Consider the following 13,088-nt stretch of genomic DNA (forward strand, 5'->3'; position numbering starts at 1 on the left):
AGACAACGGATGGCTATTTAACGGATCCATTTTCCATAGACATCAATGTTAAAAAAATAAATAAATAAATAAACGGATCCAGCTGAGATCAGTTTTTTAAAAACAGACAAGTTGTCTGCACAACTTATTTGCCAACAGATTTCTGCAGCATCTGCTCTAACGCATGATGTGAACATAGCCTTAATATCAACAGCGTTTTTGCTTGTCCAGATTCTGACCATGCTTTATAACACAAATTTCTGAGAAGTGCCCTGAGATTGTGGGCATCACAAATGGGATCTTTTCTCAAGATCCTCTGACATATCAGAAAATTTTGGCCGGATTTCCCTTTTATTTGTGTTGCAGTTCCTTTAGGTCATGACAATTGAGCATTTTAACTCCTGGCAATCCATGTGTGGTGCTATACTTACTTACCTGTTTTGTCCCTGGCATTATAAGTAGTTTGCCCATTTATACGACACGGCCCATGGGTGGAGGCCAATGTGTATTATAGATGTGGTGTGTGTATATATTGTGATGTGATTGCATCTCTAGTAACAGTGATAATGTCAGTAATATAGTGCCAGCCTTTCCACAGCACTTTACAGTTCAGAGAGTACTTGTACAAGCAATTTCACCCCTTACATTAGTCATCTGTAGCTCAGTAAATATCCTATTTTTTTTCCTCCAGGTGTTTTTCTTCCTATGATGATATGAATCTTAAGCGAAGAACCACATTTCCTCTTATCCGTTCCCAGTCATTTCATCTCTCAAGTAAAGAAGGTATTTGCATTTCTGAATTGTATTATATGTGTCAAATACTTGTGTAATGATTCTAGATTCCCAAATATATCCATATTTATTAGCATTCATGTAGTATATGTGAATGAATGGAAATGCTAAGTCTCAGTTGATGTATTAAAGGGAATCTTGTCAGTAGGATCGACCCTCCTAAGCCGTCTATATTGTCATGTAGTTCATAGGAAACTGAATAAAATGATAGCTTGATATCTGCAATCCAATGTTTTATTCCACAGAAATCCACGTTTTTGTTATATGTAAGTGAGCTGTTAAGATCTATGGGTCGAACATAGATCTCCCCGAGAATCTGCCTCCAGAGATTATTGTAAATGAAATTATTCACTACCAGTGTGACACATGTAATGACCGTCTGCTCTCCCGATCTACATGTCTCCCACTGATAACTCCCCCTTTCATGTATAATAAGCTCTGGAGGCAGATTCTCAAGGAGATCTATGTTCATCCCATAGATCTTAACAGCTCATTTACATATAAGAAAACCGTGGATTTCTCTTGAATAAGACATCAGATCGCAAATCTCAGTGTCATTTTATTCAGCTTCCTATGACCTACATATATCCATATAGACAGCTTAGGAGGGTTGAGCCTACTGACAGTTTCCCTTTAACATTCACTCTGCATCAAACGCTATTATGCACACCAAAAATATGGAGATCCCATATATCGTATTTTTCGGACTATAAGATGCGCCAAACTTTATGACTTACCTAGGTTTTAAAGGAGGAAAATAGATAAAAAAAAATAACCAAAAATTGTGGTCATGATGCCCTGTTATGGGGAGGTGGTCTGCTGCTGACACTGGTATAGGCGTAATGTCCCCCAATTCTGGTAATATCCTCCACTCTGGTATGTATGGCCCCTCCACCCTGGTATGTATGGCCCCTCCATCCCCATCCTGGCATGCGTGGCCCTCCATCCCCATCCTGGCATGCGTGGACCTCCATCCCCATCTTGGCATGCGTGGCCCTCATCCCCATCACTCTGCCGACAAAACAAACAACAAACAATCATACTCTCCTCCTCTCTCCCCCAGCGCTGGGTCCCGCTCTGCTGCCGACACTCACACAGTGAAGTGCTGTGCCGGAATAGTCACTGCTCCCCACGCCGGGACTCTGTGCGTGGGGAGCAGTGACCATTCACTCGCCTTAATAGCGTGCACACTGTAGCCGCGCTGCGGCTCCTGCTGCCGCTCTGCGGTTTGTGTGACCGCTATTAAAGACTATGAATATTCACTACAACCCATGGGAGTGGGTTGTAGCGAATATTCATAACCTTTAATAGCGGGCACAGTGACCGCCGGCCAAAGCAGGAGCCGCAGCGCGGCTACAGTGTGCACGCTATTAAAGAAAATGAATATTCACTGCTCCCCATGCCCATGGGCACAGTGTAGGCTGCAGCAGACGGCTACTGCTCCTCTGCCGCTACCGCTCTCCCCTCAACCCCCCCAAACACCCACAGCACATATGTTCGGACTATAAGATGCACCCCCCACTTTCCTCCAAAATTTTAGAGGAAAAAAGTGGGTCTTATAGTCTGAAAAATACGGTACATCTTAACTCTTACAAAATCATATATAGTAGGGCTATACTAGGTACGTCTAACAAGAGTTTTACCCTTAAAAGTTAACTTTTATTAATATATTTAAAATCTAAGTCCCAAAAATAAACCACATAAACACTAAACTATTCATAAGTTAAATAAGATCTTTAGGCAAAACATTAGTGCACCTTATTCATACGTATAGTCACTGATTAATAGTCAAGATTCCCACGAAAAAATGTCTATGGGGCAGTATAATCATCCATAAGGGCAAGATACCCTATCCCAAACTCTGGATGTCACTGATTCAATATATATATATATATATATATATATATATATATATATATATATATATATATATATATATATATATATATATATATATATATATATATATATATATATATATATATATATATATATATATATATATATATATACATATACATATACACCAGAGGGCTAGAGGCAGGTGGGGGCGGGGAGGGTGCGCGTTTCCCCCCCTTTGAGGTTCCTCAGGAGGCTTTCAGATGAGTAAGCATGATGTATTTCCAAATTTTTGTCACTCTGCCATGATGTTCAGCCTGGTAGGCAGGGAAGGAGCTATAGTTTACTATAGGGAAAGTGTTTCTCTATTTATATGCAATTATCTTTAATATGGTAAAAAAAAAATTAAAAATCTTTTTAAAAAAAAGTTTACACTTCCCATGTTTGTGGTTTATTTTTAGCAATTAGATTTTCAGTATATTAATAAAGGTTAACTTTTAAGGGTAAAATTCTTTTGTTAGATGATCACATATACATCCCAGCATCGGGTCTCGTGTATTTTCTGGATGCTGCGTGCTGACACTAGAGATGGGAAGGGTAGAAAGCTGTATGCTTATGTTTGTATGTTTTGAACTTTGGCGGATTACACATCAAGACAGTCAATCAAGTGCTAAAAATGGAAGAGCCGAGTGCTGTACTTGTTCATTTCTGCTTGGCTCTGCCGGAGAGCGGTTTACGGATTCATAGTAAGTAGCCTTACTGTACATCTGTACATTGCTTATTCCTCTCTAAGGAGAACTGAGCAAATAAGAAGTTAAGAGGCAACAGGCACTTCTTAAAGGGAATCTGTCAGCAGGTTTTTGTAGCATGATCTAGGGACAGACCCAGATTCCAGCAATATGTCACTTAGTTTACTTGGTGCAGTATCTGTGACAGAATCAGTTTTCTCTGCTGCAGATCTAGCAGAGCTCTGACTGCTGAGCCCTGTATAACCCCGCCCACATCACTGATTGGCAGCTTTCTATCGATGCACAGTGTACACACAAAGCTGCCAATCATTGGAAGGGACAGGGTTGGACCAGGAGGAATGAGGCCAGTTGTCCTGTAGTGGTGATTTCCTGCTGATTTATATTGAAACAGACACAGCCCAGTAAGTGACACATCACTGTAATCAGGATCTCTGCAGATAGATTATGCTGCTCTCAGATTACATAGCAAAAACCTGCTGACAGATGATCTTTAATTTGCAAGCTGTCAGTTACACTTTTAGACAGACATCCAGCCGAAACTGCTCACAAAAGTTGTGATTTATTACAAAACTTGTAAGGAAGAGACCGGAGGTTAAAATGTGAGAATTCTTGGAGGAAAGATTAAATGTCATTTTTTTTTGTATTTACACTTCCAGAATATTCTCATAATTCATTAATAAAGGAGAACTATGTGGGTAAAGCTTGGAAAGATAGTGGCTAAAGTGGCCATACCTCACATGTCCATAGGCTAGTAATAAAATATACTTTTTCTTTCTAGTGAATCCAGAAGATTTATACATTGTGGAGCCATTGAAATTTTCTCCAGAGAAAAAGGTAAGATTGGTTTCTCATTGCATCTAGCTTTAAAATGGAGTTAAAGGGAATGTCCGGTTGTATATTTATTGATCCTCTGGCTCGGGATAAGACATCAATATTAGGTTGACAACTATTACAGATCATCTCCTTTTCATGAGCTCATCACAACCCCTTTAGCACCTTTACAATTCATTTAAAGGGGTTGTCCACTACTTTTACATTGATGCCCTATCCGTAGAATAGGGCATCAGTGTATGATCGGCCGGGGTCCAATTGAATAGGAGGCGGATCTGCAGTACACCGCGGCGGCCACTACCACTTGACAGCGGAGCCCCGCAGTTGTGCACTTCCGGCCGCCGGCTCCAATAACAGCTGATCAGCGGGGGTGCCGGATAGGGCATCAATGTAAAAATAGTGGACAACTTCTGTAAAGCATTTTTTTTCCATTTTCTGTTGCATGGTTATTCCATTTTGCACCTGTAGAGGGCAGTACAGCCATGTTGGTGAATTCTTTAGTTTTCTATGCTCCGTGTTGGAACAAAAAATGAAAACAATTCATAGAAAATCCTCAACGCTGTTTTGCTCCTGTCACTCGTGTTAGTTGTTTCTTTGCATTCCAAGATGTTTTCCACACTTGCATATAATTTCGGAGGTGCCACTCTATCTCATGACATACAACAGCAATAGGTGATTTCAGATCTTCCGAATTTTATTTGGCTTTGAACTTATTAATTTGTATCCATTTTTTTTTTCTGTTCTGTCTCCAGAAAAAGCGCTGCAAGTACAAAACAGAGAAGATTGAGACCATGAAACCAATGGACCCATTAAAAGCCCTTCCAAATGGGGACATAAAAACCAAGAAAGAGTTCACAAACCAGAGAGACTTCTCAAACATGGGCGAGGTGTACCACTCTTCCTACAAGGGGCCACCTTCCGAAGGCAGCTCAGAGACCTCTTCCCAGTCGGAGGAATCCTACTTTTGTGGCATCACAGCCTGTTCAGCCCTTTGTAATGGACAACCCCAAAAGACTAAGACTGAAAAAAGAGCCATTAAGCGCAGGCGCTCGAAACTTCAGGACCAAGGAAAGTTCATCAAAAGCTTAATACAGACTAAGTCCGGGTCCATGCCCAGTCTGCACGACATCATCAAAACCAATAAAGACTTGACTGTCGGTACGTTTGGGGTCACAACCGTTTCTGGTCGTCTCTAATCATCACAGGGTACCCGATCTATGGGATGTTGTTTTTTTTCACTGACCGGTACTACGTAGAGGAAGCTCCAGCTAACTCTTTAAGGGTTACATGCACAACATGCGTTGGGCTGGTCTTCAAGAGCTTGGATCGCCTCCTATTCCTGGACGTTTTTTTTTTGAGCAAGGAATTGAGCATACTCTCCTTTCTTGAAATGTTTCACTAGGATAAGATTTTTTTTTCGCAGTTTAATTACTGGGGGAAAGAACATTTAATACCCAGGTTGTTGGGTTTAACTTCAGCTCAAGTTGTTGTGTCCTACTCCCCCCTCCAACGTCGTTCCCGTACTTGCACCTTTCCATATTTATGTGCCTTCTGTCTATTTATAATGCCACTGGAGGTAAAAAGCACCAAGTGTGAATGCGTGATGTAAGGTTTTTTTTTTAGACCACACATTTAAAAAGTTTTTGTTCCCTTTTTTTGCTGCTTCTTGGAGTCTAACACTAAAGAATATCCGGTGTCCTGTCGCCACACCATTCCTTCAGATACGTCTGAGACACAACCGTGAGCCAACCTGTACTTGGCGTAGAGGATACGAATGAACTAAATGTGATGTAGCTATGGATACTCCATTAGCTGTCGCGAGTGCCTCCAAATATGATGGCGTTACAGACTAGTGTTACTATAAAGGTTGTGCCATCGGTGCAGTGTGCACACACCGGGCGTATATGTTCAGGATGTACAGACATGAAATGTAATGCATTTGCCTTGGAAGACCATTTCTTAAAATTCAACAGGGAGCACAAACTACTGACCGTAATACTTTATTTTATTCTGGTGGTACTGCGCCGTGTAGCTTTCCACCGCCATACCCGCTGTAAGGGTTGATACATTGCTCCGCTGTAGGGCACGTTCACACATGGCAGGTTTAAGGTGCATTTTCCATCTGGACTTACACCGCAGATTACAATAGCAAGAAAAGTGGATACAATTTGATCAAATCTTTATGCTATAAAACAAGGAAATTGATTTGTGCCACAGATTTTAATTCCGCAGTGTGACGTTGATTTTCTTCTCACTTACACCCTTTGTAATTGATTTGGCGAATCTGCACCAAAATCTGTGTGTTCAAAAAAAAAAAAAAAAGTGATTTGGGAAAATCTGCTCAAACCTACCACGTATGAGCAGTACCCTGGAGGTAGAAATTTTTAACCTAGCCAGTGATTTTTTTTTTTAACTCTTATTTAAAAGGGTTGTCCGCTAAACAACCCCATTTGTTAGTGGGCCGAATGAGGTGGGGAAGAACAAGAAATCTCACCTGTGATCTGAAAGCGTCATGTGAATGCTGCAGCCAGTCATCTACTACTGATCAACTGCAGTGGTCACTTAAAGTGCCCTCTGGATATTGATGCCAAAAGAGCAGAGGACTCAAAGCCGAGTACGGAGGAACAGTGCCAGTCTGGCAGAATTAATATATTTGTTGGTTTTTCTCCTTCCTGGGCTCATTAATAAGAGTTTGTTTAGTGGACATCTCCATTTAACCAATGAGAAAATATTTGTTTTTACCATTTTTTGGCTTTGGTTACACCATGTATATCCACCCACTGTACTTTGCCACATTATTATTATTTATTTATTTTTAATTGGATTAAGAACAATTACTTTATCTGCCCTATCGGACCCTCGCTGTTTAGGGGTACCAAGATAAGCTTTGCAACAATACATTATTTGCCCAAAAATTAGCTTTTGAACCGTGATAAGTCACTCTAGTCTCCATGTCTGTACTAGTAGCGGTGCAAAGGCAATTTTGGAAAACTTAGTAAAACCCCCTTTAAATAACTAACTAACCCGTGTTCTGAAAAGTTCATAGTTTTTAATTTAAAGTAGTTGACTTTTGTGATTTTAGCACTTGGAATAATACAGAACATTTTACCTAAAACTGGTTATAATACAACAGTCGTCAAATGGATGAACAAATGTGAACACCGGAAATATGATGGTCATAAAAATATACAGAAAATGTTAAAGATCCAGAATTGTTTTTGCTTAAAAAAAAGTTGAAAAGTGCCAAAAATCTTTGGGTTATTTTCTCCTCGTACATTGAATGTTTTTTTTTAAATGTTTGGTGGCTTGTAGCTAGTTGATTGCCTATTTTTGAACATATAACATATTACTGTTTTTAGCGCATTTTTACTTTACGTAGACCAAACCCAGATTTATCATTATTTAGGTAGTAAAAAAATCCTTTCGGCTAAACCGTTGTCCTACTAATTACTGTAATAATCACTCAAAACAGAACCATCTTTCTCTTTTGGTATAATTAAAAAAAATACCCCTTTTACTTGTTATGGCGCCCCCTGGCGTTTTGTTACTTCCAGTATTTCCGCCATATTGTGTCCAGAGCTTGTGTTGGTCGCACACGACCAGCAGCTCCCTGTACTCAGTCGGCAGAGCAATCCCTGCTATTGTGCAGTCCTGCCAATAAGAATCTGCACACGCAATGGGACATCGGATATATTGGGTGGAACAGCGGGGGTGGGTGCCAAAACAAGTATGTCACGAGAACATCTTTAAAATTATTTTGTAGGATATCTTGAAATGTGGCGATTAGTTGGACTTTGCCCTCCATCAATTTTTTGAGGTTATGCCATGCTGTTGCAGTAAATTTGTGTTGTGCATGGGGGATAATCTGTGGAGTGCTTCCCTTGTTGTATATTTTAAGAATTGTTTTTTGTTTTTGTTTTTCGCTCCAGAGGGGCACATTTTAATTTATTTTTTTTAAATAAAGGCAAGGTTTTGCCATGTAATCTGAGAGCAGCATGATGTAGAGGCAGAGCCTGATTCAAGGGATGTCACCTGCTCAGCAGCTTGCTGTAGTTTCAATACAATCAGTGTTTTATCAGCAGGAGATTATCCGTGCAAGACACATGCCATGTCATATGCCACGCAGTCCAGCTAGTATGTAATCCCACCCCAACCCTTATTTGCAGCGTGCTGCCAATCAGGGGTGGTGGCGGGGTTATTCATAGCTCCGCATTCTGTTCACTGCTATGTCTACAGCAGAGAAGACGAGCATTTTATCAAAACTGCAAGAAGCGGCTCAGTAAGTGACACATCGCTGGAATCAAGGTCTCCACCCCTACATCATGCTGCTTGCAGATAACACAGCAAAAACCTGCTGACAGATTCCCTTTATGATTCTGGGTCTTAGGGTAGTGTGTGCCGCTTACTGCTACGTGCCTGCACCCATGTAAGTTTGTGTCCTATGGATATTGCAGAATTTAGAGTTTCCCTTTTGAGAGCAGGTTATAGAAGGTGATCACTATTTCCATCCTGTTTTCGCGTATACGCGAGTCATTTTATCCTTCCCTATTATAGATGAGGAATCTTTCTTTTTGTTTTTGTGCCCTGTTTGAGATGATTTGCTCACAGTTGATCCACTGTACAATACATGTAGTTCAGGAATTGCAGTAGATCCCCCCCCCCCCCCATCTGATCATAACTTTATCATAGATCCTGTGGGTAGGTGAAAAACATTCATGGGACAGTCCTTTAAAGATGGCCAAACCTTCCTATGATCTATTGTGTTTAGGTGCAGACTACAGGGTTAGAAGGCTTTAGATCTTTTGGGTATCAACATGCACCATCATCCTTCTATCCAGAAGGTAAAGGCTCCATCAGGTGTTCGTCAGCAGTTTGTACCCATTGATCTGTTATAATAAATTGGTCAAGATTGTATGTTTTTGGGGGAGAGGGTTGGAGACACCACTGTTGGCGAGCCCATCTATGTGTTATTAATACACCTAGCTGAAGAATATTGGATATCCAATGAAAACTCTTCTGCTTCAGTCACGGACAGTGTCAAGTAGTGCGACAGAAGCAGCCCACCAATATCGTCCTGTAGGGCACGGTTTCAGATTTGAGAGAACCTCTGCTCTGTAGGCCCTGGGGGAGATTTATTCAGACTGGGGGGTCTATCTTTAAAAAATAAATAAATAAATTACATTTGTGCTTTTTACACCCATAAATTATGGTTCAGGTTAATAAATGTGGCAGGTTATGAGCGGTCTTAAAGACCAAAAAAGAAAATAAATTCTGAGCCCCTGTTGCTCTTTTTCCTTTCCTTGGTGTTGCCAAGACGCCATGACGTTGGGTGACTCCAGGAATGCTCTCGTTTGCCGATCTTCTGCCTAGAGTCTGAGGTGTTCAGTAACTTCTACATCAGAATATGCGCACCCATCAGAATCTGACCTAGTTAATGAAAGGAAATGAGTTGTCACCTGAATCTCTATCTATAGCATCACTTCACATACTATCACTTCACACTTCTTAATTTGCAGCTTTTCTCCTAACCTTTTGGTGTGGTATATTCAATAAATGCTCATATGATATGACCACAGTTATCAGAGACTTCGGGACCGATGCATCAAATTGTTTACATAAAACACTTTAAAAAGTCACCCAATTTTTTGCCCAACTCGACGTTGTGCAAAATTTTAGCAAAATTTGGTGTTTTCAGTATTGCTGCATTCATTTTTTTTACCCTGTTCTGAGCATTTTTGGATTATTACACCTTTTTTCTTTATTTTTCTTTTGTAATACTTTTTACCATTTTAAGAGCTACCATTTGAGGGAAGAATAAGTGGCATAAGCTGAATAATATCTGGTAAAAGAAATGGAAATGCTAGCTTTCCATTCTCTGTGCCTGTGAGAAGGGGGCCCCCATTTTGGTATGGATGCAGATCCAGGGAGCGGCACTCACATTTGTCAGACTTTTATGACCATTTATTATATACCGTACCTGTCCAAGATTGAAATACCTATTTTAAGTAACAATGGGAATTCTTTGTTCTTTCCAGGCAGGAAACTTTGTTTGACTTGCAGTTTCATATTTTAATACATATTATCTAGACTTTAACCTCCCATTTGTGTAGAATAAGGACTTACTGGTTGTTACTTTCTCCACTCAACCCCAAATCCCCTGTGAAAATATGTATGGTGTATCAGCAACATATTGGGCCGCATTCACATGTCTGTGAAACACTGACTGTCATCGAATTACAATACCTGGCGCAATTGGAGTGTCTCCTGACCTATGCTAACCTCCTCATAGGCAGATATGACGCAGTTGGCCCAACCGGCGGGTCTCCTGGCCTACGCACGACTCATAGTCAGATGTGATGCAGCTGGCTCAACCGGCGGGTCTCCTGGCCTACGCACGACTCCTCATAGGCAGATATGACGCAGTTGGCCCAACCAGCGGGTCTCCTGACCTGCACTAACCTCCTCATATGCAGCTATGATGCAGTTGGCCCAACCGGCGGGTCTCTTGGCCTACGCACGACTCCTCATAGGCAGATATGACGCAGTTGGCCCAGCCGGCGGGTCTCCTGACCTGCGCTAACCTCCTCATATGCAGATATGATGCAGTTGGCCCAACCGGCGGGTCTCCTCACCTACGCTAACTTCCTCTTAGGCAGATATGACGCAGTTGGCCCAACCGGCGGGTCTCCTGACCTGCACTCACCTCCTCATATGCAGATATGATGCAGTTGGCCCAACTGGCGGGTCTCCTGACCTACGCTAACTTCCTCATAGGCAGATGTGATGCAGTTGGTCCAACCAGCAGGTTCCTGCCCGGAGCTGAGTATTGTGATCTGAGCACAGTCAAGTTAGAGTTTCTTGGATGTGTGAATTTAATCTAAGAAAATATAAGATCAAATTTATTAAAATGAAAAAATAAATTTAAATTTTCATCCACATTTTTTATAGGACCAACATGCATCAGATTTTCTTGTGGGAAATCTGCTTATTACAGTAGTAGGAAGTCAGTGAGGTCTGATAATCTTATTCTGCAGCTGCAGTGACCATGTGGATCTACGTTGTAGACATCGCAGCAACTTAAAATTGGCTTAAGTTCCCAAAAGTTTGCTCTACAATGACGCTGAAATGCGTCTCCGTGGTTTGGGACTACAAACAGACCATGGTTATAGGCTACAAATGATCCCAGATGTTCTCTCTGACCACCAGACTGTAGAGGGGCTACAGGCACACAACCAAAAGATGCTTTTGATCCAGACAATTTGCAAAGTAACTTATATAAAATAAAGCAATATACCTGAGAAAGTACAACTAGCTCTTGGATTGGAAAGATTGGGAGGGTTTTAGCCAAGTAATGCTATGCAGCGCAGACTCCTTTTTACATGGGGGGTAAACAAACTTCCAATACTCCCTGTACATCCCAAATGTTCTGCTTTTTAAGAAGTGAGAACAAAATATCATTCTCTAAAGATATTTGTGGCTGGAACCAAATGCATCTTTAGATGTCGGAAAAGAACATTTGTAATTGTTCATTTCTGAAAGTGAATAGAGGAATAGAGATGGTGGAGTGGAAACTCGCTATAATGCATCCTTGTCATGGTCTACAGCGTGTTCTATTTAAAGGGCTTGTCATTACTGTGCGAGTATAGTCATGGCTGCCTATTACTATTGATATTATTTCTGCTTTCTATCTGGGTTTGTCTGTTGCCAATATGTGTCTTGTAGTTTTAAATTTGGCTGCTTTTTTTTTTTTTTTTTTGCTAGCTGCTAATGTGCGGAGATGACATATTAAAGGGTTATTTCAAAAATAGTAACTTGTCCCCTTAACTTATTGCTGGGGGGGCGGTCTGACAAGCACAAGAATAGGGTTTTGAACCGGAGCCTTAAGTTGAATTGGAGGAGGTTCACATGCTCTTCCTCTGCTACATTCATTGTGTATGGGGACTGCTGGCGAAAGCTGAGTACAGTACTTTCCTATTTTTGGCAGTCCCATAGACAATAAATGGAGCAGAGGCTGAGCATGCACACCTACTCTATTCAAGACTGGGCACTGTTGAACTGCATGCAGCAGCTCCATTTTCAGGATCACTGGGGGTCCCAGTGGTCAGATCCCTAGCGATCAGTAAGTTTTCCCTAGCCTTTGTGGATTTTGGGAACCTTTTTAATATATTTGCTTCCCTCCCCATTTGCCTACTCCATAAGCTTGGAGGACCAAAGTGGGTTTTCTGACCAGCTACATAAATGTGCACGAGTGTGGAGTAGAGCACTTCTTTTTCGTTGAATGTATGTGTGTGTATATTAAAACTTTTAAAGGGTCCATTAAAACAGCATGGCATTTATAGGTTTCTTGCGTCAATACTGCAAATGGGTAACTCGCGTCAGTACTGCAAAACCTTGACTATCCGATGAAATAGGCAAAATATGTATAACAATTGTTTTCCTCTTGAAAGCCCCCCTGTTGTATGGTTGTCATGCACAGCACTTATTTCACTCCTTACTGTATTTGCTGCTTACATTGTTTTCTGAAAATCTCACAAAAAAGCAAATGGTTTCCCTTCTCTAGGACATTACCTTAGGTGACTGTATAACATATGCTGACAATTTGAGCAACTAAATTATTTTATTTTCATCTGGTCTTCATGAAAAGCAGGAAAAATGAATACAATTTCTTTTATTTTTTTTTGCTTAGAAATATATGGTGAAAAAAAGTGTAACTCCAGAGCCTTAGTGCAATTTAGAAACTGTGAATTTCCAAATAAATATGAACACTTGTCTTTGATGTTTGGCCTAAGTTTATTTTTTTTTTCTAATGTATAAAATCAATATACTCTGATTACAAGTGGAAGGAATAGTCATCGGTCTTGGATTGTGTGGCTTTCAACAAACTGAAATGCAAGCCGT

The 13,088-nt window shown here is 40.8% G+C and overlaps 1 protein-coding gene across 4 annotated transcripts in view; it reads left to right on the forward strand.

The window, feature by feature from the left end:
* The window catches only part of SUCO (SUN domain containing ossification factor), a 115,245-nt gene extending 103,990 nt beyond the window's left edge, over positions 1–11,255 (forward strand). For all 4 annotated transcript variants that reach the window (XM_073643138.1, XM_073643136.1, XM_073643137.1 and 1 more), the window contains 3 exons: positions 671–762; positions 4,138–4,193; positions 4,943–11,255. In XM_073643138.1, the coding sequence (XP_073499239.1) occupies positions 671–762; positions 4,138–4,193; positions 4,943–5,386 (592 nt within the window). In that variant the 3' untranslated portion in view covers positions 5,387–11,255. The remainder of the gene's footprint in view (positions 1–670; positions 763–4,137; positions 4,194–4,942) is intronic.
* Positions 11,256–13,088: the final 1,833 nt, after the last annotated feature.

The sequence above is a fragment of the Phyllobates terribilis genome, unplaced genomic scaffold (genome assembly GCF_046119375.1).
Source record: "Phyllobates terribilis strain yellow unplaced genomic scaffold, ASM4611937v1 Scaffold_8__6_contigs__length_399053987, whole genome shotgun sequence".
NCBI classification, from domain to species: Eukaryota; Metazoa; Chordata; class Amphibia; order Anura; family Dendrobatidae; genus Phyllobates; species Phyllobates terribilis.